Below are 27,977 nucleotides of genomic sequence, written 5' to 3'. Positions count from 1 at the left end.
GTTCAGCAGAAATAAAGTAATACAGAGATCTTGCATGCATTGATCTCCACCTTAGCTGTCATTACCAAGCAATCAAGCAAGCATTCAAAACCTGTTTGAACTACAGCGCTCTGGTAAAAGAAATTCTACAAACTGTTTCTAGACCTTGCACCATTGTTTTTCTCATGTAGCTACTTATCTGTCCCCTGTTATCATATAAAGTAAGTACCTCACTATCTCAAAACGGTTTCACTTCAGAGTGAATTTGACCTCTGAATACTGAACTGAAACACAAACCATTGCACAGAGAGTCTGTGGTAGAACAAGAAGTTGGGTTACCCAGCTGGCAGGCTAGTGTTCTGATCACCGGTCCATCATCTCCTTTACAGCATCTCTCGGGATACCTGTGAATTAGGAGTCTGACTGCGTGGGGTGTGCTAACTGTCTGGATGTTCCCCCACAGTCTTCCCTATATCATGTGTAATAAGAATGTTTCATTATTTTGGTCTGTTCTGTGAGAATAAGTATTGATATGTTTTTGTATTTTATCAGTGTTGCATTTGTCATGAGGCGTCTGTACACACCATGGGGTTTAATCCTCATTAAATTAAATAGGTTTATAAAATTTAAACTGGCTTATTGTGGAGTGTTGCATCAGTCTTTGCACACAGTAGGTTTCTAGACAAATTAAGCTTTGGAGCATCGCATCAGTGTTTGCACACACTTGGTTTTCCAATGAATTAAGTCCAGTCCCCAGCTGGTGCCACAGGAGAGCAGGAAGGTCCAGCATTGCTCCTCCTACCCCATGCCCTGCCACGCAGGTGTGGGAGCACAGAGGTGGCAAATGGCATAAAAAAAAAAAAGCAGAAGCAGTTCAAAAGTGGAAGCAATTCTAAGGGATGAAGTACAAAAAAGTCTCAGTGCCAACTGGCTTATTACATGTCTTTGAGTGCCTTTGTGTTTGCATGTAACAAATCCATGGATGTGACGCTTTAATTTGCAGCGAGCCAAACTAAACTATGTCCAAGGAGTTTTACTTTAATGTGCCGGAAAGACTTTTAAAGTGCCTGGAAAACCCTCTTGTGCAAACAGTCACGCCGTTGCAGCGCAACAAAGGGCAAAAAACGTGGTGTGTACAAAGGCCCAGGATGTCTCTGAATTGAGTTTCACTATTATTTTTTAATCAACCTGCATTCACAGCATTAGAGGAGGGCAAACTTTGATATATCCAGCTAGATAAGTCTGTCTTATTTCTGAGGAAACCCCAGCCCTCCCCTCCATAAAGGTGCAGATTTTTCTCACTTGGGAAGCTATAAATTTTACAGTTAGAAGTAGGACAGAGCAGTATTCCAGAAAGTGCCAAAACTTGTCAGGCTACCGTGCGTTGCTTACAAGAGAACAACGATTACTTCCCTGGGTAAGAAGTGGTTGCAGAAGCAGTGAGTGGTTGAGGATTCTGTGGCTTTCCAGAGTTGTAGAGCGTAAGTGCTTTATTAGAGGGTAAAAGAACCACTTTAACTGTATAAATCTGCTTTGGTTATTGCTTTTCCTTTTATAGTTTTAGGATCCTTACTTGTGAAGTCTGGAATCCTCTGTAGCCATACTAAGCCATAGACGGGCATTACACTTTGTGCTGGGAGAAAAGCCTAAGGGTTCAGGTGACTCATGGAGAAGCCTGGTAGTGCCCTGTGGCTGGAAAGCTTGCCTGTGTATCTGTCCAGCCTCGGGCTGGAACTTTTACGCTCCAATTCCTGGACTGTTTTTCTAGTGGTAGGAATTTCACAGATGTTCTTACCATGAGAAATGAATGCCTGCCCATGGCTTTAGTCTTGCTCGTTAGCTTAGCCCCTAATTAAATGAGTCTCTCTCCACCTTTGTATCCCTGTTTCTGGAAGTGTCTTGTCTTTCAAGCATATACATTAAATGTATTGTTTCCAGAGTTCTTGTGCAGCAAGAATATATAGAAAGTGAAACGGCAATGTTTGTTTTGAAGCCCTGGGATCATAGGATCATAGAAAAGTAGAGGTGGAAGGAACCTCACAGTGTCATCTAGTCCAGCCCCCTGCTCAAGGCAGAATCATCCGCAACTAAACCATCCTAGCTAAGTGTCAAACCTGCTTTTGAAAGTTTCCAAGGATGGAGGCTTCAGGTCTTCTTCAGGTGGCCTATTCCAGTTCTGATCACCCTCATCATCAGAAAGTTCCTCCTAAACTGACTCTCATGAAAGACCAGCTGACTGGTCAAGGGACCACTTTTTATTTTGACTTTGGAATTGCTTGCTGGTATTCATACCCGCACAAGTCCATCTGCCAGACTTCAGGAACCATTCTGGTTAGTGTGTGCTGTTTTGAGGGGAAGCCAGCATGGGTGAATACCTGTAGCCCACCATTCATAATTTTATAATGATTGAGAAATAATGAGAAAAGCACGCGTATATATTTTTTTAAATAGCGAGACAGAAGCCTCTTCAAAAAGAGCTTTCAAGGGACTTCGTTAGTGTCTTCAGCACCTGAGAGAGACAGACAGCTATTCAGGTTAGTGTAGGATGAGGGAGATCTTCCTGGTAGGCATTGATATAACTTTCTTGCAGAAGAATCAGTTCTCTTCTGCAAGAAATCATCCCTTAAATGGTCTCCACCTATAGTCAGTGACAACCCCCCAGGATGGCTCTGAGTAGCTGTGTACAAACCTGATTTCCTGGACCCTCGTGGGACTCAGCTTCGCTGGGCTGAGTTGCCTTCCCCAGCCTGATCAATCGCAGCGCTGGGGAGGGGAACTGAGCAATCGGGCTCAGTTCCCTTGTCCAGCTCCCCGGTCCCCAGCGGCAGCACTCGGCTTCCCTCCCTCTTCTGGCAGGCAGATCGGGGGCCCACAATGATGGGAGGATTAGCACAGCCCCCACAGCCCTCCTGGGGTTGCAGGCCCCTGATCTGCCTGCCAGGGTGAGATGAGAGATGGCTGTCTCGAGCTTCCCCTTTATAGCCTATGGGCGAAACATCGAAACGGCGTCACTGTTTCGACGAAACAAAACGGAAGAGTGGTTTTGAATCTAAACAAAATTCAAAACGAAAAGCTGTTCCCTTGAAACCTCAAAACACAAGTCGAAATGGAACGGTGCCGTTTCACATAGCCCTGATGTTTAGTCTTCCCGACTTGTGTCCATGTCAGGGAAGGGTTGGGACCAATTATGTAAATCCTGGCTGTCTCTGCTGGGCTGTCTCAGTAACAAATGCAAATATGCACAGGCCTGTGATTGCCCTGGTCCCATGGTAGAATTGTTTGTTCATGCAAAGGCTGTGCCTCTGGCTGGATGTCTGTATTGATCTTTTTGTTCAGTCTCCTGCTGTGACCTTGGAGGGCTGGTTCCAGGCCAGGTTGCTCGTAGTAACTGCACAGCAGACCTGCCTGGCTGCAGGACTTCTCTTGATTACAATTATTGTAGTTAAAGTAGGGGAAGCAGAGGCTCCATATACTATAAAAGCTCTGTTTTCAGGCACTGATGATTCTGATCTCGTGGGCTCACATGTTCCCTGGCGCCACCAGTGATCTTTGCCTTCCTCAAGGAAGGCTCTTTTTGGAGATGCTTCCCCCACTCCATTTAAAAATGTGTCTGAACTTTTTTTATTATTTGTATTTTCCTGTGGTATATTCATGATAGACTAATTAGACTGCCAAATCTGGATACTGCCCACATCTGCAGCCACCCCAGACAAAGGGCTGCTTAAAGAAGGAAAATGTTATTAAACAAGGACCTAAAAGCGAGCCATTTCAATGCAGAATCCAAGGTGTAATCATCAAGGAGTATAAAAAGATAAATGTGGAAATATCTCTTCGCTAACTAGACATAAATAAACTCGACCTTTATGCTTTTATTGCATGATATAATAAAACAATCTGCTCCTCAGCCCCAGCATGTTTGCTGTGAAGTTATTTACAACCACCTTTGCTGCAGACATACAGTTGCTTCTACAAATACTTGTTTCCGACCATAAAATTATTCCCAAGGCAACACCTGTGGAGTAAGTAGCAGCATGTTACACTGATGCAGCACTTCCAAGACCAGTGGCATCTCCAAGCCAGCCCAGCTGCCTGTGCAACTCCTTTGGCAGAGGTCACAGCATCCCCTGAATGTTGTCCAACCGGCTGTCTTGGAGTTTACTCTGTGTCTGATAGTCGAGATTTTCTCATGTCTGATGTTCCTTCAGCACCCACATCCTACTTTATGGTTGCCTTTATTTGTCTGATAGAGAAAAGAATTGCATTGCAGGCACTGCATTTAGCAGCAGTGGGTTTTGAAAGGTTCCTCGCAGAATCCGAAGACTGGTAAGGCTAAATCTTGCACAGTATTACCCATTATTCCTTTTGTAGCTCTTGAGCTCTACCTTTGAGGGCACTGTGGATCTCCCAGTTTTGTCATGGCTTATTGGTCAGCTCTCTGCAGAGATCAGTCTTCCATTTATCCGGCGGCACGAGGTGTTCTGGCTTATACAGTCAGCATGGCTTCTGTTTCCAACTTCAAAAAAAAGAAGTCCTGGAACGAAGCACAGTCTTGCAGTCCTTCCGGTTATTTTGCAGTTCTGCTTTAAACTATAAAATATAGTAGGAGCAGGTGCATGCAAGCCAGCCATCAGGGGTTCTGCCAAGTTCTGGGACAGTTGGTTTAAGTATCCTTGTTAGAGATAGCATCCTATTTTCACTCTGGGAATCCCCTCTGATCTAATCTAAATGATCTAGATTGATTTACCCCACTGATGTTACGAATATTGGTAAAAAGAATTTATAACTAATTTTTTTTCAATCTTCAGGAGTCACCACTAATTAACCTCCTTGGACAGACAAGCTCCCTTCCCTGGCAACTTGTGGGCATCACCTCTTATCAGAGCATCATCAACTACTTTAGCAGTCATTATCCTCCTTCCATCATTCTCACCAAGGACACTGCAGCCGAGCTGATAGTGAAACTCTTGAAAATCTCAGCTGGCTTCGGTTCTGCTTCTGACAGTCACATACATCTTGTAAGTACTGACAGATGACTTTGGAAAGCCTCTGGCCTCTTTGGGATTATATTCTAGTGGTCTCTCATGTTGTGTGGCCTTGTGGTCCATAAGACTAGTACTGAGGGTGTAATTACTTTTGTTAAAATATTAACAGGATGCGACACTGAAATGCCGAGCCTATGTTAAGCAGGTGGTCCAGTTCCTCAGCACCCTGGAACAAAATGGGAAAATAACCCTTTCGATTCTGGAGCAAGAAATGTCCAAAGTCTTAGATGATATTGTCATCTTTAACCCTCCGGGTAGGTATTAAGAGAGCAACATGACTATTAAGGTTATCAGGCTATGTCATTTTTATGTAGCTACATTTTTAAACTATTTACTGCTTTTACAGTACATTGGATAGTTCCAGCATAGATATTTGGCTCTCTTGACCATGTAATTTCATTAGTTATTTGTATTACTGTGGTGCATAGGAGCCCTAATAGTAGACCAGGACTACATCTGTGTTCAAACACTGATCAAAAGGATAGTCACTGCCCCCGAGAGCTTACAGTCTGCATATAAGGAGATAACAGATGGATGCAGATAATTGTATTGGAGGTAGAGCTTGAAAGAAGACCGTGATCTGGTATGAGGCTTGTTAAATGTACATTGTGGTGAATTCTCACTGCTGAAATGGTGAATGAGAAGCTAAAAATCAGCTTAAAAACCGAGAGATGTAGAAAATAGCACTTTTTTGGAGGGTTTTTCTTTGCTATCTGGTGTTTGAACTCATCGTTCATGTTTTCAAGTTGCCTTTTTGCATATTTTTAAATGAACACTGAAACCCTCATATAATCACCTCATACCTGGAAGAGATGGAGTTTTAAGAAAAAAATTCCACACAGAAGGCACCCAGGAAAATGTAAAAGAATCTGCAATATGAGAGTGGATAATACTGTACAGTATACCACACCAGTAAAATACTCAGAGAATTGGCTACCCATGTTATGGCAAACCATACTTTATACTAGTGTAGGCAAACTGCCCTCTTTAAAGGGGGTTGGAAGGTTTGCAGAGAAGCGTAGAAAAGGGATCCCACAAACAGGACATCATAGAAGAGGTAGGGTTGTGTGCACATATACACATGCATGGTTTTTGGAAGCAGGAGGAGCGAGATTTCTACCTCTTGCAGCACCCACCAGAAAAGGGGACATTGGGAAAGGGCAGTTGGAATATGTGGAGAGATGCACTTTTTCACAAGTGAAAAGCAAGGTGGTGTGCATCTGATTCATCAGACACCTGAAAATTAGGAGCTGATAGAAAAAAGGTGGACCTCCTTAGAGGAGCCTCCAATGACAGCACCTTCCCTTTTCCCAGCAGCTGGGATGGGGAGAGCTGGACTGCCCCAAAACTTTGCTCAGATGGAGCCTTCGTTTTTCCTATCTGCTCATGGCTTGCAGATGTCTGGTAAAATTCCTCATGTCTTAATGTGGCGGTCTGAGCACAGGGCTGTGAAGCTAGAAATCCCAGTGTTTCCAGACCTAGCTGGCTGCATCCCTGCTGAACCAGGCTGAAAGGGATACTCCTTCCAGGGCATTAGTATGTATCGGTTTGTAAAAATGACATTACCACATTTAATTTCCTGATGTGAAAAGTACAATTCTGGGAGAAGAATCACAAGCTTTACGCACTTGAAGTGTATGCTGCCTTAAAGATATTCTTATAAGCCGTGTATATTCAAGTATTAGTTTGAACTAGATAGCCAGTATGAAAAGAGAGATTCTGGGTCTGAAACCTGAACAAGGGCTGGGATGTTTAAGCAAAATATATTTAAAATCTCAGGACATGCTTTGGGTGTCTTAGACTTTCAGGGGTGACTGGCCATGTTTCTAATTGTGGCGTTAAAACTCCTTATGGCTCCATTGCAGGGTTTGCATTACTTTTATTTTTATATAATCAAGTTTTTTTTTTTTCTCCTGAGTTAGAGCCCAGTTAAGTATACTTTCCTACTAAATGTAGTTGTTATAGAGAAGCATGAAGAGGCCCCGGTTGAAATTAGGGCTTGGTTGTGCAAAGTGCTATATGAACAAATAGTCTCAACCCTGAGGAGTATGCCCTGATTTATGGACTGCCAGTGCATTCTAGGGAAGGATTATCATCTCTATTTTATAGATTGGGAGCTGAAGTTAGGAGCTTGTCCTTGGTCACGCAGTAAATCTGCTGCAACGGCAAGAATTAAAATTGATCTGCCTGGGTCTCGGTTCAGGCTTGAGGCAGAAGACCTTCCTCATTCCTGTTCGCTCCTCTCCCCCTTTTCTGATTTTTCAGACATGGATATGCAGACTCGTCATATGGCACTCAGCAGCCTCTTTACAGAAGCCCTGATGATGATGAATAACGCCAGCGTTACAACCGCAGAGTCGCTGCGGGGCAGCTTACGAAGATGGACTGATACGAAAGTGCACGGTCTCCTAGTGTTGCCCCTTCTCACAGCTGCATGTCAGAGCCTGGCATCAGTCCGCCATATGGCAGAGACTACCGAAGCTTGCATCGCAGCTTACTTCAGTGAAGGTAAGAGACAACTTCTCGCTCTGTCATTCATGGTCCGTTCTGAGCTAAGTCTAAATAACCATTTTCATATGTCTACTAAATAACTGCTCAGGTCATAGCTTCAGGTTACTCAATAGCTTTAATTTTTGGTTTAATTTCATTTCAGTTAAAAACTCTCCGTGTGTGCATCTGCAGCCTAACCTAGACAGAGAAGTCATGGAAAGTGGTGGTGTTCTTAGAATTGCTTTTTTGTCCATGAGCCACTTAGTAAAATCAGCTTGTTCTCTGTGATAGATATCTATTCTTTTTTTCTAGTGGAGAGAGACTTTTGCATTACAGAGAATCTTTTATGGAAAAAATTACGGGATTTAATAGAGAAGGATAACTCCTCTGGAAGTTTCTACAGCTATTCTTGCAGTTATGTCCCTTGTGTGGGTTTCTGTGGGCTAGTTAAAAAAAATCCTAAGCATCTGTGCTCTATCAAATTCTCTAGGTTGTTAAAGTAATTTCTTTGAAACCAGAGTGCCTGCCATCCGATTCCATGCTGTAAATTTTAACTCCACTCGAGAGAGATCCTTAGACCCTGTTACCCCGTCTCTAGAATGTATTAAGTTAATACTCGTGTGAGGCTAGAAAATGTCCCACCTTGACCTCCAGTGAGATGAAACGCCACCAGCCTACTAATTTTGTGTTCATCTCCAGCTGCCTTGAGTTAACTATTTTGAAGCTTTGGAGAACAGCTGCCATGGTGTGCATTTTTTTTTTTTTTTGATATAGTCAGATTTTAAGTTTTACCCTGTCCTAAAACTAGTTAAGCAAATGCATCTTACTCTGCATTTATTCTCTCCTCTCACTTTGTTTTAAGAATTTCCTCTCAACCAGAACTTAGGCTGGGGTCCCATACTCGCTTCCCTTCAAGTTCCTGAACTCACAATGGAAGAATTTCTGCAGGAGTGTTTGTCTCTGGGGAGCTATCTGACCCTGTATGTCTACATGCTTCAGTGTTTAAACACTGACCAGACTCTGACCAATGAACTGAAAATGCTGCGGACTGTCAGCAAATGGTTGGAGCAAGTGTATCCAAGGTAGTTAAATTTTTTTGGTTGACAGTAATGATGCCCAGCTCTTATATCGTGCTTTTTCATCAGCAGATCTCATCGTGTTTTGAGAAGAAAATCAGTGCAGCCATTTGGTCTGGGTACAAGTGTATCACCTGACTTTCTCACTCCAGCTCAGCCTCTGATCTACAAAACAATAGAAAAGTAGGGCTGGAAAGGATCTCCAGAGGCCATTTAGTCCAGAGCCCTTCTTGAGGCAGGATCATCACCCCTGTCTAAACCATTCCAGACAGAAGTTTATCTAACCTTCTCCAACTACTTGCAAGGGTGGCAATTCCACAAGCTGTCTAGCTAATCTGTTCAAATATTTAACTACCCTTATAGTAAGAGAGATCTTCCCAATATCTAACCTAAATGTCCCTTCCTGTAATTTAAGCCTATAATATCTTGTCCTATCCCAGGCAGCCACAGAGAATAGTCTTCTGCCATCCTTTCCATAACCACTTTTCAGGCCATTGAAGACTTAGCACCCTTCCCTCAGTTTTCTCTTTCCTAGATATTTCAGCAAGTGATTTTTAGCTTATTTTGGAGGATTTGTCACATTCTGAATATTAAACTTGATGCAGCTGATTTTTTTTTTTAAAGGTGCTTATGTTAATTGGAGATCATCAGTAGGTTTTGAAAGAAATCCACTCCCAATGCTTCCAGTTGGGCATCTGAAATTAAGGCCACTTTTTTCTCTCCTTGTAGCTCTGTGAAACATGGATGAAAGCTACATGGCAGGGTTATGATAAGAGTTAAATAATTGAGAACTTGGAAGCTGTTAAGTGCCATACAGTGCTATATCTTGTGAGATCTTAGCTTATCATTTTTCTTTTTTAATTAAATGTAGAATGGATCAGGGTACTGCAGGCTGTTTGACCCATATGTACAGACTTTTGGCAAACTTGTTAGTGATTAAGGAGACAGAATATAATGTGATAGACTTCCTGTCAGTAAAGCTCATGCTCCTCTCTTTGTAATTAATATACTTTAGCAAGTCTTTTCATTCTTTGTGTTATCCTCAGGACCCCCTAGGTCTAGTCATTTGTTGCTGACTTGAGAAAAAGATGGTAGGCTGAGGCTGGTTTGGTCTTTGATCCAAAGCTGAAAGCCTCTTCCACATCTCTCAGCTTGGCTGAGGATTTGTTACTGGTAAAAGGACCAGACAGAATTATTTAAGCACTGCCTGATGCAGATATCTCATGTGATGCCTTCTGTGGAAAATCTGAGTTCGTTGATTTTGGCTGCAACCACAGACGACTTGGGAAAGACTTAAAAATATAACCACAGAGGAACCATTTGTGCTCTGCTCAGCAGCAGCTTTCAGTGTTTCCACTGCTGGCAATTAAAGTAAAAAGCCTGAATCGCTTGCTTCTTAAAGTTCAAAATCTGTGTAAATAAAGCAAAGAACAAGTAGTAAAGACCTAATTCTTGCTCTTGCACGAAATATTATACTGGTGTCACCCTTTGTACTAGCAATACCACTTATTCTTAGAGTTAAGGCCAAAGGGGACCATTCTGATCATCAAGTCTGACCACCTACAGACCATTGAACCTTCTGTATCCTGCCCATAACTTTTGGGGTTGACCAGTACAGTGACTAGCGTAAGAATATAGTGATTCCAGGCTAGCGTGTTTTGAACGGTTCTTGCCAGACATCTCAACTAAACACTTCAGTGGGCCAGCAGGGAAAAGGATAGTTCTGTAACCAAGGGAAAAGGAAAATTGAAGTTTCTAAACTCTTCCTCCTTTTTTTTTTTTTTTCTCCCCTCCTTGTTTTAAAGCTCAGTGAAGGAAGAGGCCAAGCTGTTTCTCTGGTGGCATAAAGCCCTGCAGTTATCCTTAATCCAGACGGATCAGAATGATGCCATCCTGATTGAATCCATCATCCGGATATTGCTCTCAATACAAGGCAGGCAGAATCAGTTGGCTGAAGAGAGGCTGAGTTCTGGGATACTGGGTGTCATTGGGCTGGGCAGGAAGTCTCCTTTGTCACCCAGGTAAGAATCTGTTTGCTTTATGAATGGATAGAACCACTTTGCAATGTTAGCATCTGAATGCAAGCTTTCCCAAAGTTTTGCGTTGTTGTTTTGGACCTGTTTTAGAGATGCTATAGAGAGTTTAGGATCAGATTAGGACCAAGATATAAGCCTGGTTTATGGTAGAAAAAGGAAGGGAAAATGCAGTTGTGGTTCTGGTTCTCTGATTTTATTTTCAGAAGCCCCATCAAAAAGGAAACACTTTTGCACCTGGCTCACTTACTTTGTCCATGGAAATTGGCCAGAATATTTCATTAGCAGCTTGTGTCCATTCATTGTTTCACCCTTTTTTTCCTGTATTATCCTTGCGGAGTTGGGAAACATTTGAAACCAGGTTCAAAGAAATAGAGAACTTAGAAGTTAAGCAATTTCTTTTCTTCAGAGAGAGTGAGCTTGGTAATAAGATGACAAAATATATACAGAAAACCGTGAAAAAATGCCAGGCAGAGAACTTAAGCTTAAAGTTAAGTTTGTGCTTGTGAGGAGTCTCTTTGGATGACACATTATACCACTGAAACTAGTGACAAACTCCCATGCACTTGAATGGGTCTGGGACTGTATTTTGTCTTTTTAGTAATACAGATCTCCCAAAAAATGTTAATGGAGGAGGAAAAGGAATTTGGTGTGATTTGAGGCTATTATTAATACTAATGGGATATTTCAGTTTTATTTGTAATGTTTTTAAAGCAGAAACCAGTTGCAGTATACTAATCAGTAGAATAAACCTTCTGCCATCCCCCTTTCACGGAAGAAATTAGGTGGTGCTACTTTTGGCATAACTACGATGCTCATTTTATGTTCAAGGTTCCGCGTGGTCGCCCGCAGCATGTCTGCCTTCCTCCTGGTGCAGATTCCTACAGAGAATCAAATCCGTTTGAAGCCTGGCTCAGAACTGCACCTGTCGCAGAGAGCCCAGCAGGTAGAGACATGATTGTCACCAGTTTCGTTGCATGCCCTCTTCCTCTGTACTTGCCTACCAGCTTGCAGCGTAACACTCGTAGGAATTATTGCAAATCTGTATTCAAGCTGAATTCTCCCTTGAGAGGCCAGATTTTAATGGGAACTGGATACCAATTCAGATATAGCCCTCTGTGGACCTTCTGTCATTTTCGGTCTGCACCAGTGTCTAAATTCTGAATTTTAAAAGCAATTAGCTGATCCCATTTTGGCCTGGAGGGGAATGTTTGCATCACCAGCTATTGCACTGCTTGATGCTACTTCTCAGGACTGCCAGGCATGTATTCTGCCTTTGTTCTGAAGAACAGCATATATAGCAAATGAACAACATCTTGAGAGAGAGCAGGATGAAGGTGACATATGCCAGGGAAGTGAGTTTCCTCGGCCAAGCTGATTTCTCAGCCCTTGTTATATAGCAAGAATACTTTGCCTTGTTATAAGTCTTAGAACCTTTAGTAGGAAGTTTAAAAACTTAAGTGAAAATAAATGTAAGCTATTATAACCAAAGGAACTTGACAGAGAAAAGTTCCATATGGAAGGAGGAGAGAGAGAAGCGAGCTGTTTTACTAGTTCAATAATTATAATTAGTATTTTACTTAAATTATGAGAGTCAAAAGTAACTCTTCTGAGGACTTCAAGTACAAAAGATGTTTTTGTTTTCCATTTATTGACAGCTTAGAGCTGTTCTGAGCTTCTCTCTGAGTTGCACCTATGTAAAACCCACTTCAAGTTGTAGTTAAATCAGTAGATACTTTATACACTTTGTGCCCACTCTTATTTTTGTTCAGAAATGGCTTATTTTGGTTTTGATAAAATTGATTAATATTTGACTAAGCTAAAGCAACAGACACCTGGTTTAAACTCAGTTAAGTGTGTTTGCACTGCCTTTTTCAGTCAGCATTTTAAAATGGCTCTTTTAGCCAAAGCAATGCAACATTTTCATAACACCAAGCCCTGAGTTGAGGGACATTTGAACACAGTGATGTAAGGTAGGAGGAGGTAAAAAAAATCCATTAACAGTGTTGCTTTAAAGCAGCAATTCCCACATGAGTGAATCCAGTATGGCATTGTAGCCCTTAATGAAAGGAGCCGTAAGCATATCAGAATTTAGTTATAGAAGTTAGGCTCAGATCAGAAATGTGAGTTTACAAGCCCAGCTATGGGGCTGCCAGGGGAAAAGACTGAGAACCAGGTACTTTAAGTGGTTATATTTTATGAAAACAGACATTTAAAGGACTTAGACTAATAGAAGTATCTTTTACTGCATTGCCATGGATGTGCTAATTCAGGAGAACTGGGAAGTGAATTGACTGGAAATGAAAATGAAGCTGACTAATCCATTTTCCTGCCCCAGAATGAATGAAAAGTAAAGGATGGTTGTTTGGGAATTCTTCAGGCATTAATCAATCATGTGTGCAATTGCTAGTCTAAGCAAGAGACTTCTTTTTAGTATCTGGTTTTTAATTCAACAGTGTCCCTTTGAATGTTTTTAAAGAAGCCTGCAGGGTTGTTGGTTGTAGCCATGTTGGTCTAAGGACACAGGCAGACAAGGTTGCTTGGGTAGATGTGATAGCGTTTATTAGACCAACTAAAAAGTTGGAAAAAAGTTCTTTGCAAGCTGTTGGGAACAAACAACTTTCGTCAGTTATAGGAAGACTGCTGATGTCATATGTTCTTTTCTACCACGGAGAACACCTAACACCACCAGTCTCCCAATGCCTGACGAAGGGTTTGTGCCCAAAAGCTTGCAAAGAACTTTTTTCCAACTTTTTAGTTGGTTTAATAAAAGATTATATACATTATATAATATATGTATGTAATATGATCAATGGTTGAGATGCACATAATGTGTACGTATCTGTGTGTGTCTGTATACACTGATAGTTAAAACCAATGTGAAGATCAGCTCTTTGCCACATGCTGGAAATATACATTATGTGTCTGCTTAATGAACCTTGAAACATGATATCTGCTTTAGAGGGAGCGACATTGGTACAATATTGTCATTTGAATCTGCTGTTACTGCACTACACTCAATGTATGCAACTATTACATGATCATGGGGACCTACTTTTCAAATGTTTTATTAAGAACTTGGTATAGGGTCAGATCCTCGGCTGGTTTAGTTCTTCTGATGTTCTATTGAAATGTTTGATACCAGCTCAGGGCCTGTCCCATTATAACTGCAGAAACAGCGGCAGAATATACTCGGCTATAACTGACTTTTCCCCTATACTTGTAGGCACTGACTACTCTTGAATCTATGGGCTCCAACAAACAGTATATGGAATATCAAGAGCTGCTCTCCCAAGCTTCCCAGTTTATCAAGCATCCAGGTCATTGTCTTCAAGATGGAAAAAATCTCTTGGCTCTCCTTATTAATACGCTGTACCCAGAAGTGCGTTACCTGGACATCATACGATAGCAAGAACTGAGACCATCGCAAACCTTGTTGCAGTTTTGGACTACTTTGGTTTACATTTTGAAGTTGTTGTTACACAAGTAATTTTTACTTGCTGAGCTCCATTTGCAGTAAATCAAAATAAATTGCTTAAAACGAATCAAAAGGGTTGGGGGAGGAAAGAGGGAACATACATTGGCATGTTTCAGACTCTCTTAGGATTTGGGCACAAAGACAAGTTACCACGAGCCAAGCTACGGCATGTGAATTTTACAGTCTGTCAGCTATTCTGTGGTAAGTGCTGTGCATGTATGCTCTTACCCCCACTAAGGATAAGCTACCTTGTACTATTCCAGGGTAACAACATGCATACAGCAGTTGCTGAAGAGTATCTGGTGCACTGAATTCAGACCCTGGCTCACCTGAAGCTAATTTGATTGTGAGCTCATGCACTTCATTTTTTAAGCCTATGGAGTTACTTGGTTTCTGTCTGGTAAACTCACTGGAATGGACTTCTGTCCGTAATACAAGTCTAAAAAACGTACTTGAGAATGGCTGTATGGATTTTGAGAGACATCATAGCTTGCCTTTGTTTCAGATGTAGTATCTGTTTGTTTCTTTGCTTTTTGCCTTGTGCCTTTTTCTTCTGAGAGTGCGTTCGTTATTTGGGCCAATCCGAACTTGAAGGTTGCATGTAAAACAGTTGCAGATTACTGTTTAACCATTGCGCCTCTCAACCTTATCTTACTGACCCCGAACATTGGAAACTCACTATATCCATGGATATAGTGTTTAAAAAAAAGTGAACTTCTCTGTGATGTCACAGACCTCTGCAGTTGAGTGGAATCTTCTGCATTTTTCCCCATTTCATAAAAGTGGTGGCTAAAGTGTTAACTTAGCACTGGGATTTTTCCCTAACTTGCAAAAATTAATACATCTGCTTCCATATTGCTACCTAGAAATGAGCCTTCCAAGTCCCTGGTGCTTTATTTCAGATAAACTCTAGAACTTGAGTTTCTAGATCTCAAATATGTAGAAAGGAAAGTAAAGAGAAGGTGCTCATGTTAAATCACCAATTCCTTAATTTTGAGTAGGCTGGTGGTTTTATACCCGAGTTCACCAACCTGGAGAAACTGCTCTATTTTTTCCCTTCTTGTTAGTTGGGTACATTGATATTGGAGGGCTTAAGATGACACTGGGAGAGGCACCGATTCTTAATTTGATGATTTCTCGTTAAGATTCCGTTGCCAAAGCATGAGCCCCAGGCCTGTAAACTTGTCTCAGTCAGCGTCATGAATGATCATCATTTTTGTTGCCTTCTTTGAGTGCATTATTAAAAAAGCTTCCTTCCTTTAGGGAAGCGAAGAACAGATCTTCCAGGCTGTGGTTGCTTTACTTTGGCCAGTTTATTTTCCTGAATAGCATCTGATTGTTTCAAATGGCCTTAAGAATCTCATCACTGCCAGGGAACCTTAACACATTTTCCCCATCAATTACTCTGTGATTTTATTCATGCCTTTTAAGTTCAACATATGATCTCATTTTAAAGCATTCGGTTCTGATCACCTGACAAAGGATATGTACTACCTATATCATCTTCCCTGATCATTGGCATGCTGACAAATATTGCACTTCTGGTTGGTTTTAGCATTAGAAAACTAGTCAGTTCATTTCTTTTATTTCCCTTTCTTTCCTCTTGCCAGATTTTGCAAGCTGTGTCAGTTGAGTCTTTAGACCATACCTGCTCTCCACAAGGACTTAGTATTATTCTGTATTTACCAGTCCATATATACAGTGATCCTCGTTGTTTGCATTAGCCAGATATCACTACATTACCTTTTTGGAAGCTTCACAACTGGAAAAACAAATTCAGCTGCTCTTTTTGTTTGTTTGGTTTTTAGACTTAAGGCACGTGTTTTATGGTTTTCTTTAGACTCAATTTCCAATCAGTCATAAAAAATGTGAAAGCACAGAAATATTATGTATGTATTTGACACGCACTTTTAAAAGAAACTATTGTTTCAGCTGTTGAGTTTTTACAAATCGTGTATTTATAATGTATTAAGTCTGTAAAGACCCTGTGAAATAAACACTGAAAATCAAGTAATTCAGGCTATTTCTGTTAAGCCACGGGAAGGAGCCAGGAGATGCAAGTGTATTTCATGGTAAAGGCTCTTTGTTACTAAATTGGATGGGCACTTTGGGAGTTTCTGATATCTGGCATCCTGGATTTTAGAGGTGCACTGATACATCAGTTTGATATCGGATAAGTACCGATATAAAGAAAATTCGCTGTATCTGAAGTCAGCCCGATGGGGGCGATAATTTGGCTGATAAATGCTCATGCGTGCATGCAGCTGCAGCGGGGAGCACAGCCCAGCAGCGTGGAGAGCTGCCTCCAGCTAGTAAGTCTGTTGTAGTGGAAGGGAAGGAGGGAGGGAAGGGGCATGGGACTGCAGATCAAGACACCCTTGTGGTGAGGGTGGCTGCAGCCAACCCAAATTTTGCCATAGCTCCTTCCCAGCACTGCTGCTGCTGTGTGGCCAACACAGCCCTGGCTCTTCCCAGCACATGGGGGGAGGCAGGGATTGAGATGGGAAGAACTGGGGCTGCGCCGGGTGGGCAGGCAGTGGCACTGGGAGGGAGCTATGGTGAAATTTGGGGTGGCTGCAGCTGCCTCTGTAGCCCTGCCCCAAGCCCAGAACCTGGCGAGAAGAACCTGACGCAGCCCTGGCTTCAGCCCGCAGCTGCAGCCTGCCCACCCTGCGCAGATCCAGGGGCATGCCCCCCTGCCCTCCCGGGGTGCAAGCAGTGGTGGGAGCCGTCCCGTCCTGTCCCCTCCCCACCATGAGCACCCTGTCCCACCCTGGCTGGGCAGTGCCTGCCCCTGCCCCCTTCCTCACCATGGGGGGGGTGTTGATCTGTCCCTCATGCCCCTTCCCTCCCTCTTCCCCTTCCACCACAACAGACTTACAGCGTGGAGAGCTGCCTCTCGTATCGAAATTGGATCGGTATTGGCCAATGCGCCTCCTTAAAAATCAGATATTGGTATAGGCCCCAAAAATGTCTTATCGGTGCACCCCTGCTGGATTTGGATTAGTTCTTTCCATATTCCATTCCTTGCGTTTACATCACACAATACTGTGTTATGTGGGTGGCAGAAGCCCAGGAATGGAAGGGCAGAAATACTATTTTTCCATCACAGTAAAATGCCCCAGACTTTGCTTGTTTCATTGATGTCATGCTTGCCTTTTTCTTCTATCCATCTCATCCAGATGTGCTGACTTCTGCCATTTGTCTGTGCTAAGACCAAAATCCCTTCTTCCTGTGTCCCTACCAGAACACGGACATCGGGCTAATTCATAACCTGCCTTGACTTCAGCAGTCTTTACCCTGCTCTTCCTGTGTCCCACCATTCCCTTTTCCTGGCCATCAAAGATGCGGTTATTGTGGAACTGATTTTTCTCTTGGTGCTCTGGCCTTGTCTCTCACCCTTCAAAAGTGCCATCCCTAGCTTCCTACCTTCTGCTTCATCTTTACCTGCAGCTCTGACCTTACTTCTGTCTCTTTCTACTACATCCTCAGACATACGTTCTGAAGTTTTGCTTCCCCTGTGTGTACACTCCTAAGTATCTCTTTATGATCTCTCAAGCTTTTCTACGTAGCTGGAAGGAACCCCTGTATCCCACGCACCATAAGCTCCTGACTTCCCTTTCCTCCTCCAAATACTCCCTTAATGCCCAAGTCTTCTAACGTTTTAAACTGTGTATTCCCTAGTGCAATCCTAACCAGGACCTTTCCCTTTTTCAGACTTGCAGCCTTCAGGTTTGATGAAGGCTATGAGTAATTATTACCTAATGAGGTTACTATATATTTGCTTTTTTAAAAACATTCCTCCATAATTCATTTCCTTCCACACTTATTGCTCTGAAAATGCTGCAGTTTTTCCATGTCTTCCTGGAGTTTGTGACACTGATTATACTATTAGTGTCTGTCTTCAGAAAGTAATGCTTTTTCAACACTAAGCAAATAATAAGACCCGTATACTTCTTGGAATTTTAAGCAAACACACAACTTACTGCCTTTAAAATGATTGGGTCTGCAGGGGTTGCTGGGAAAAGTCCTGCAGAGGTCAGGGCGTTCAAGAAATACAGTAAAATTTGGGTCAGCAGTCACTAGGATAACTCATTACTGCTGCTGGTGTGCTTGGTCCCCCACAGTCCTGTTGATTTGGAGTTGATTTGGTTAATGTAATCACCAGTAAAAGCACAGTCATTCCAAGCGTACATGCCTATGCGTGCTCCTGATAAATACGGTATTTATTTGCATATCACATACATTTTTCCCCTTCCAAAAAAAGGTCAGCTCTCCAAAATTGGGGTGTGCATGTCTTAAGCAAGGAAGCTGATTTTTCTTCTCTGGAATAGAAGCATGGAGATGCTATGTTCCAATGGCTACCAAAATGTCCAGCAAGCAGAAGGGGAGGAGGCCAGCGTTAACCATTTCACAGCTGCAAAGGAATTGCAAGAGCTAGTGGCTGAGCACTGGAGTTCGTGCCTGGAGCAGCAATTGAGCTGGGTTAGGACAGGTGAGATTCTGCATGCAGTCTGTAGTATCTGGATGAGGCTTGTGGTATGGAAACAACACTTTACTATTTACAGGAACTTGTATACAGAACTATTTACAGTAAAGAAGTAAGTCTTCCTGCTGCCCTGAGAAGGGTCTGGGGCCTTGTCTTGCTACACCAGTAAGTTCCTGCTGTCTCTCGCAGAAGGTCTCCCGGGACCAAGCTTTCCAGGCGTTCTGTCACGTGGCTGATCATGATGGGAAACATCTCTTCTACATTTTGCCTACCAAAAACAAGGTGCGTGTCTTATTTGGGGGCATGTGGCAGGCAAGAAAATACAGCAGCGCATTGAAAATATGCCAACCTGCACCCTCCAAAGCACTGATCAAACCTTTAATAGCACCGGATAGCTGTTCCGTTTTGGTGAATTAACTTCTATTTTGGCAATGTGTACATGAGAGCGCAAGGCAACAATCTTCAATTATTGTACTCCATTCTAACCATCCAATCACAATCAGTAGGCACTCTGCTTTTTTTTTTGGCAAGAAGCTGCACATTAATTACCCACCTGTATAATTACACAATTCTCCTATAGTGAGCCAGACTGCTTACAACAGTTCCAAGTGCAAATTGTAATATATAGATTTTTCTTCATTATGCCTCTCAAAAATCATTTTTTCTGTCTTGAGATGGCGTGCAAAACACATCTCATGAAAAGTTGAAAGTGACTAAGTGCTAGTAATTAGTCATTAACTAATAATTAGTTATTACGTCGTCATTAACTACTGGTAATTAGTCACTCAGGGATCATTAGTCACCCCTACCAATCCCCCTGGAGGGACAAATTAATGAGATTTTACTGTAATAATAGCCCTTCCCCTGGATGAGGTTGTCAGTGAGAGGTATAGCCAACCAGAGGGAAGTAGGTTATATTTATGCATTGGAAATCGTGGGTAAAGCCCTGTGTCGCTTGGTGGTAACACATACTATAATTAACTTTGTTTCAGCAAATGTGCTTGAGGCTAGGTGATTTATTTCAATTTCTCCTGCAAGTGGACATTGCAAAGCATGTCTAGGCTGACTATGCCATATAAGGATGGCAAAGGGGGGTTATTTTCTCACTTGTGTTGCTTTTGTATCTATGACAGTAAAAGGAGAGTCCAGCATAGATGTCCAAACAACGGATCAGACTGACGTATGGCTGACGGGCAAGAGTTTTGTGGGTGATATCTGGGATGTATTTGGTAGCCGTATTGGTCTGAAACAAAAAGAAATGCAAAACTCAAACTCTTGGTTCAGAGATACGATACCTTTTACATCCCAGAGGGACTGCAATGACTTGGAGTTGCCCCGCTTGCCTGCTATAACTCCTCACCCAAAGTGTGACCAGAGGAGCATGGGACTGGCGGATCATAGTGAGGATGTAACGGAGTCAGCACAAGGGAGGTTTCAGTTGGCCTCTGGAGTAAGTCAGCAGAAGGTCCGTCGTGGGGGAAGCAGGGAGAGAACTGGGACTCAGAGAGGTATCTGGCACAATCGGGTTGAACGTGTGCGAGGTAAGCAAATTTCGTTGAAATGAATGCCTTGCCAATAAAACCTGATTATTGGACCAGATCATATGAGCAAATGGTAACTTAAATATAAGGACAATCGCAGCGTACTTTTTGCTTGCTTTGCTTTATCGTTGTCGGCCAAAGTAACGGATTATCTCCTGATGCTGTTGTGACGCTCACTTTTATCAGTCAGAGCATTAAAAATAGGCATGGTATTTTTCTTGCGTTTCACTTCTGACTTGCTTCAAGAGCTCTCTAATCCTCTTCATAAAACAATTGTGAATTTTTCCCCCAAATGAGTGGCGCACTTTGTTACAGTAAAAGATGCACAGAAATTACACGCGTCCTCTTCACAAACGCTCATATGGCTCATTTCAACCATAGCACTCGCTTTTCTGAATAATGTGCAATGTACCCTTTTCACTTCTGGGTTTTTATGGACAAAGCTGTACTTGAAGTATAAATATATAAAGCTAAAAATGTGGGGAAGGCATGAACGTTGAATATTCAATATTCATATTGTTCTAAATAAAAGCAGCTTAGTTTTGTACACTTCTGACTGAGTATCAGTATTTTTGGCTTTTGAAAAGCCCAACCTTCCAAAACCATCTTGATGCCCATCTTGCTGGGGTCATCTGGTCCCAGCAGTCTTTCCTGCCCAAGTGCAGGGGACTGGACCCGATGATCTGTAAGGTCCCTTCCAGCCCCTAACATCTATGAAACCTGAACTATATCCATATCTAATTGCTCCCTCTCTTGCAATGAAATAGAGACTTAACTCTTATGAAGGCTCAATAGCTAGTAGAAGGACATAGAGTTTGCTAATGTATGAATAGCAGCTATTTGTGCTAATCCAGTGAAGTAGAAAACCCAAATCACAGTACTTCTCTCTAGGTTCGAGCACATCTCACACCTCTCAGAATCCATGGCCTAGTCCTTTTGTCGCACGCTACGTGCAAGTGTTTTGCATGTATAGGAAGGGTGTGCTTCTGGCTACTTGTTGTTGAGCCAAATAGGATGATCAAATATTGCAGTTCTTTGTGGGGAGATGGGCAATAAAATATGCCTAGAGAAATAAGGGGGATGTTGGGAGTGCGAATGGCAAATGGTCATTGAGCAAATGAAGTCAATAGTGAAAAGTCACAGAAATTACTGAAAAATGTCCATTCCCTTCTCTGTGTGTATCTTTTTTGTAGAGCTAATGGCACCGGTTCCCGGCACCGACAGAACACCTTGCAGATTCTCATTCGAGGCTTTTAGGCATGATGATATTGAAGTGTATCATTAACAGGTGTGTCTGAGTTGCTGCAAAAAAATCTTTATCTTCTTGCCTGTGGTCTTTTTAAGGGTGAGTACTGAACGCATCTGGAACCTTTTCATGTAATACAGATACATTATAGTTGGCAAATGGTTGTTTCTTTTTCTCTGACAAATTTAATTGCATTTTTTTACACAATTTGGGATTTCACTCGAGAAAAGAACAGTCTTATTTTTGATAACGTAAAGACTTTTCATTTCCCCCCCTTTTGGCCCCCCAATTCATGGTATTTTGACATTTTCCCTCCAGTTTTAGAGGTGTGAACATTTTTTGCAAGAATTTCTATTTAGTCCAAAAGGTGCAGTTCTTTGAAAAAAAGGAAGAATTTAATTGACCAGCTATACTCTCTATCTGTATAAATAATACATAAGTATATAAACAAATAAGTAAATAAGATTAATACAAGTTTACTCTTACTGTAATATAGCCTGTAAATCCAACTATTATAATGAGTTCAGTGTGCGTGTGCTTGCACGTGTGTGCATTTGTGCATGCATGCGTGCGTGTATGTGGTTATACACAATATCCAACAGTTGTGACTACTATAGTTATGGTTACAAGAAGATCTCCATTCAAATGTCCTGTTCTCCATCTTTGCAGCTTTCTGAAAACTTCTTTTTGGGCTTAAATTCCTTCTCTGCCTCAGGGGAGATTTTCTTTTTAAAGCTGGAGAAAATACCTTCAGAAGTTTCTAAGATAGAAGAGTTAAAAAAAAAAAAATGTTTTCCCATTTAAAAAAAACTCCAGCTAACTTTTTCTTCGCATCAGAAAAACAGCTGAAGCTCAATCTCTAAACTCACTGCATTGGTGGCTTTGCTAAATTGCATGCGCTTTGCCAAGTTTTTCAAGGGGAAATAGTTTTAAAACAACTTCTGGAAAATGCTGGAGGGAGCCAACACAATAAAAAATTCTGCTTAACGCTCAGCGGTGTCGTGGACGCTCCACGCGGGTCAATTGGTGTGGACATGTTAACTCCTCTTCTCATTTGCAATGGATATCCCATTCCTTTTCTAACTCTCTTTTTCTTCTCTTCCCTCCTTTTCTCTCAATGAGGTCTGTGTTTTCACAGCCAATAGGGGCAACATGACCCGGCTGACATCCTCTGTGCCCCGGAGGTCAGCAGTTAAACATCCACATGCCGGCTGAAAGGCTCACAACCGTAGTCTGCTTTGCTCTCAAGGTAACAAAAGGGAGGTGAAAATAGGGAAATGTGTGAAAGCGTTATGGTCCTAATTCAAACCTGCGAGTTGCTAGAGCTCAGTGCGTTGGCAAACTCTGGCTGCCCCCACCGTTGTTCCTGCGATCGAGATTTTCATATGTAGAATCCTGAATTGGTTGCCTGGCAATAAAAGAGGTAAGTTAAAGGCTCCTGTATCTTACCTGCTCATCAGAGTTGATGTAACCTTTGAGGACTCAGCTGACATTGTTCCAAGTTTACAAGGCATCAGAGTAAAAGTGATGGTAGCCTGCTGTATTTGAAGCAGTTTCCCTTCTCCAAAATTTTCCTTTTAGGATTACTTTTTTTATCTGAAAGACTCCAACAGTATCTCCTAAACTCTCTGCATAAGATACTATTACACCTAAGACGCTTTCTCCTGAACCTCAGAACATAGCTAGACAAGGTTCCTTGGGTGAATTTGATATCTTTTATTAGACCAACCCAAATGGTTGGAGAATAGTTATTAAGCAAGCTTTCGGGTTCAAAAACCCTTCGTCAGGCTCAGGAAGCTTCAGCAGTTGGTGTGTGCTCTTCCTGGATGAACCTCTTGGGCTAGGAGAATAGCTATAGGACAGGCATTTTCATGCACAGAGCACACAAGACTTTGGTTTTTAAGCTGGTATCCAGAACAAGAGACTGCATGAGATCTGACGGATAACCACTTCTGCTGGGATTTGACTGTCTTCCTGGGCATCCAAGTTGGGCTTGCCTATATGTAAAAGGGTTTGCTGATTTTCTGGAAGAAATGTTTTCTAGTACAAGTTGTTTTGCTGCTATAGCTTAAAGCAATTCTCCAAGCTGACTGGGGTGATACAAGTGAAGGGAGTATTTTGCCATTGTAATGGTGTTTATATTAGGCTTTTTGCTAGCCTAGCTCTATGATGAGTGACATAGATAGCTATATGAGCAACATTTCAAGAACAGACCAAGCCTTCAAACAGTAGAGTCATTATAGACTTTCACCAGCGTAGTGTAGACCAGGGATGGCCAAGTGGTATGGGCAGTCTGTGTGGCATGAGGGAGATCAGGAAAAGAAGCAGGCAACACAGCAGCAGACAAGGTAGGAAACCAAAAGCAGAGCAGAGGTTTGGGCAGGGAGCACCAGGAAGACAGCGGAAAACAGAGCAGCAGATCAGGCAAGGAAGGGGATCAGAGTAGCGTTCAGGGAGAATGTAGGGCTAATTGGTGACACATCTGCCAAAAAAGGGTGGCCCCCAGTGCAGACACAGGTATCCTGTCCAAATTGTGCTTTATCAACACGGCTTGTTTTTCTTTGAGAAAATGATGGTTACTTTCCCAGCACGAAGTGCAGTCTGTTGATTTGGCTGCATCCACATGAGCAGGGCTTTGCTAGTGGACTCCAGCAGGATTCCTATCCCAGTAAAGCATGCCTTGTGTAGACACTGCCTAAGCTCTTTACCTGCTTGTTGGGATATGGCTACACAGAATTTTTAATCTCAGACTAATTGACGGTCAATTAATGATTTTTTTTAACACTAGTCCCCTCCCCAAAATTTATTCCACGCCACAGATATGCATGGCTTTCTTGCATGCAGACCAGGAACAACACGCACATGCACACTAACTGCAGATGCTTCCTCAGCCTGACGAAGGGTATTTATCCCCAAAAGCTTACAAAGAAGAATTTTTCCAACTATCTGAGTTGGTCTAATAAAATATATCAGATTTACCCAAAGAACCTTGTCTGGCTTACATGAGGGCTTCAACCTCCCGTGAAGAACAGTTGTTTCGGTATCTGGAAGAAATGTTCCTGGAGTGCCCAGAGCAGGTGTTAAAATGAATTCACTTCCACAGATTAATTTTAGGTCACAAAATTTAGCACTGGGTGTCGCCTGGTACTGCTGTTGACTGAACATGTGAAAGGATCACACCCCTAAGCTGCTCTAGCTGTGTTGACAAAACCCCTTTTGAAGTTGCAGCTAGGCTGGCAAAGGGGGCGTTTGTCAAGTTGTGTAAGTGTCTCTGTGCCTTTCTGGGAAGGGCAGCACTTCAGTCAAATAGGCCTGCTCTACGTGTTACAGGTATTGCACAATTACCTGGTTAATTATGCAGTTACCTCAAGACCAGCTACCATGTGCAAAGTAGCTAGCACTCAATAAAAAGCTCCGACCAGCTATTAAGTTAGACCTTGAAAATGGGCGCTAACTTTATAGCTGGTTGCTCCTGCCTAGTGCACGGGGGCTGGACTCGATGATCTTGCGAGCCCCCTTCCAGCCCTAATGTCTGTGAAATCTATGAGATTGAATGTGCTCGTGTAGCAGGGTGTCCGGTGGCTGGGAGAGCCCCGTGAGCTGACAGGGCTCCCAGCTGCAGGGGTGCACCATACCCAGATGGAGCTGCCAGTCCTGCAGCTGTTTAGGCCTCTCAGCCCCAGCAGCTGTGGACCCAGAGCTGCAGATGCTGAGTCCCCACAGTGTGCCTCTTGGCTGTCACCCTGGTCCAGAGGTGCGTGAAATCCCTGAGATGGGAGGGTCCCCCCTGCAGTGATTTCCCCTCCCTAGGGGTGTGGAGGGCTCCTCTGTGGCTGGGGATCCCTCAACTGGGGTGCATGGGGCTCCCAGCTGCAGGACCTTGCTTGCAGTGCAGGGGGAGCCCAGGATCAGGCACCCCCTGCACTGGTAAGAAGGCACCATGGGATCTAATGTGCAAGTGTGGGATTGCACCTCCTGCCATACACGTGTGGCATGGATCCCGTTGCACCTTTGCCTGCATGCCACAAATGCATACATGAAGTTAGCCAACGTCATTGGAGTAATGGGGTCGTTGCATCAGAAGAAAACCTCCTTCTGTCAGCACATGGCATCTCTGTTAGGGGACTGAGTGGATGCAGCTACAGTTGCAAAATGTCTTCTAGAGTAGCTGGCAATTGCTGAGGGCTGGACGACACGGTTTTTTTGGCTCACTGTTAACCTAGTTTACATTACTGAAACTCTTTGACGTGGATGTTGTATATAGGCAATCGTGTGACTTGGCTGCCAAAAAGGCATTAGCAGGAGTGTTGCCAGCAGATCGAGGGAAGTGATTCTTCCCCTCTATTCAGCACTGGTGAGGCCACATCTGGAGTCCTGTGTCCAGTTGGGGCCCCCCACTGCAGAAGGGATGTGAACAGATTGGAGAGAGTCCAGTGGAGGGCAATGAAAATGGTTTGGGGGCTGGGGGACATGATTTAGGAGGAGAGGCTGAGGGAAATGGGCTTATTTAGTCTGGAGAAGAGAAGACAGAGAGGGGATTTAATAGGAGCTTCAACTCCCTGAATTGGGGATCGAATGAGGATGGAGCTGGACTGTCCTCAGTGGTGGCAGATGACAGAACAAGGAGCAATGGGCTCCAGTTACAGCAAGGGAAGCTTAGATTAGACATGAGGAAAAACTTTCTTATGAGGAGGGTAGTAAAACACTGGAAGAGGTTACCCAGAGAGGTGGTGGGATCTCCATCCTTGGAGGTTTTTAAGACCCAGATAGACAAAGCCTTGGTTGGGATGATGTAGTTGGGGCTGGTCCTGCTTGGAGCAGGGGGTTGGACTAGATGTGACGTCCTGAGGTCCCTTCAACCCTCATTTCTATGATTCTATGACATGGCTATACCACTATTACGATGCTTTTGTCAGTATAGCTTATCTTTTTGTATTGATACAAGCACCTGTATGCTAATATAAAACTGTCTGGGACAGCTCTTAGACTACAAGTTTGTTGCAAAGTCCAGGAAAAGATGCAGTTGTTTCCTTAGCTGATAGGAAGCCTAAACTTAGTTACATGGTAAAAGTCTTGACTTTCTTACCGAGACAGACTGCCCGGACCACTGAAGCAATCTGTAGAGTGAAAAGAAGGAGGAGAGTTAGTTTTTCTGTCTCTTCTGACCAGGGAGAGGTGAGAAATCAGCAATGCAGGTGAGTTTTGAGAAACTGCCCTACCTGGTGTACACAATTAGCAAAGCAAATGAGAAGTTCTGCCACTTGGGTCCTGATTAGCCTGCCAGGCTAGTGGGAATGACATGTCTGGTTATAAAAGGCAAAGTAGTTTTCTACCCTCCTCTTGGATGTCATTTTATAATTTCCTTTTATCTTTCAAGAGTGGCTCCTACACATTTTCGGTCCAAGACAGTAATTGCACATACAGCAATTAGTGAAGTATGATCTGCTCTGATAACAAAGGCCAGATTTCTCAGGTCTGATTCCAGCTTTGATGCATCACAGTACAGACACCGTACAGGACAGGTTACCGGTGACTTGTGTTAAATTACTTTCTTAGCCACGGGGGTGTAGGTTGTAGCCGTGTTGGTCTAAGGACATAGACAGACAAGGTTCTTTGGGTGAATCTGATTTCTTTTATTAGACCAACTCAAATGGTTGAAAAAAAACTTTTTAGCAAGTTGATTTGTGTTCTTCCATCCATCCACTGCAGAGACTTCCTCAACCTGACAAAGGGTTTTTAAACCTGAAAGCTAGCTAAATTTTTCCCCCCAACTATTTAAGTTGGTCTAATAAAAGATATCAGATTCACCTGAAGAACCTTCTCTTTCTTAGCCACAGTCTTTTTGTGTGACCTTGAGAGAGTCGCTTTATCTCCTTTCCCATTGTGCAGAATGGAGATAATATGCCTCCATGCTGCCCTTGCGGGGCTTTGTGGGGACAAGCATCTGTTAATGATGCTGAGGCTCTTGGACATTACAGTGCTGAGGGTCTAGATCAGCGGTTCTCAGCCTGTGGTATGTGTACCACCAGTGGTATGTGTTAACAGGTTTATTATAATTACTTTATATGACAAAACATTGCTGATGGTACTTAAGGTTGAACTGAAAAATTTGCTAGTGGTACTTAAGGTTGTATCATTTTAAATTGGTGGTGCGCAGTTGGGGAATCGCTGGTCTAGATGGACCTGTGTGGCCATAAAGAAGCCCTTTAACCTTTCTGCTGCCGTCCTGCTACCTATGAAATGAGGAGGCGGCGGTTATAAGGCCCAAGTGGCTTTGTGGAGTACGCAGGAGGCGAGTACAAAGCAGTATAAATTAGTCGACTTTAAAATATTTTACACTGTACATTAAAAATGGCCTTTTCAAACTGGGAATCTGCAAATTCCTAAACTGATCTCTAGACACACTGAAACCACTGCGTATTTAAAAAAAATGCGTCAGAGAATAAGGACTCAATACCTCACCCCCATGACTAGTCACCAGGGAGTTTCCTGTTTCTCCTTCTTCGTGTTGATTTTCCATAATAGCCATTATTCCCAGAGGGAAAAATGATCTAGGCTGATGTTATGCCTGCCTTATGTTTATACTGCCTCATGGTGCTAATT

The 27,977-nt window shown here is 42.8% G+C and overlaps 2 protein-coding genes across 3 annotated transcripts in view; one reads left to right on the top strand and one right to left on the bottom strand.

Moving 5' to 3' along the window:
- Window positions 1-16,104, top strand: part of EPG5 (ectopic P-granules autophagy protein 5 homolog) — a 68,030-nt gene extending 51,926 nt beyond the window's left edge. For both annotated transcript variants that reach the window (XM_025216263.1, XM_025216262.1), the window contains 7 exons: window positions 4,785-4,994; window positions 5,131-5,275; window positions 7,287-7,529; window positions 8,374-8,593; window positions 10,393-10,608; window positions 11,452-11,566; window positions 13,847-16,104. In XM_025216263.1, coding sequence (XP_025072048.1) covers window positions 4,785-4,994; window positions 5,131-5,275; window positions 7,287-7,529; window positions 8,374-8,593; window positions 10,393-10,608; window positions 11,452-11,566; window positions 13,847-14,029 — 1,332 coding nt within the window. In that variant the 3' untranslated portion in view covers window positions 14,030-16,104. The remainder of the gene's footprint in view (window positions 1-4,784; window positions 4,995-5,130; window positions 5,276-7,286; window positions 7,530-8,373; window positions 8,594-10,392; window positions 10,609-11,451; window positions 11,567-13,846) is intronic.
- Window positions 16,105-22,700: 6,596 nt separating this feature from the next.
- SIGLEC15 (sialic acid binding Ig like lectin 15) overlaps window positions 22,701-27,977 on the bottom strand; it is a 12,245-nt gene continuing 6,968 nt past the window's right edge. The window contains exons 4-5 of the mRNA XM_025216261.1: window positions 26,461-26,491; window positions 22,701-22,782 (exon numbers count right to left, since the gene is read on the bottom strand). Coding sequence (XP_025072046.1) covers window positions 22,701-22,782; window positions 26,461-26,491 — 113 coding nt within the window. The remainder of the gene's footprint in view (window positions 22,783-26,460; window positions 26,492-27,977) is intronic.

This window comes from Alligator sinensis, unplaced genomic scaffold, assembly GCF_000455745.1.
Source record: "Alligator sinensis unplaced genomic scaffold, ASM45574v1 scaffold518_1, whole genome shotgun sequence".
NCBI classification, from domain to species: domain Eukaryota; kingdom Metazoa; phylum Chordata; order Crocodylia; family Alligatoridae; genus Alligator; species Alligator sinensis.
The sequence above is the reverse complement of the archived record's forward strand: the minus strand, read 5'-3'. Positions and strand labels throughout refer to the sequence as shown.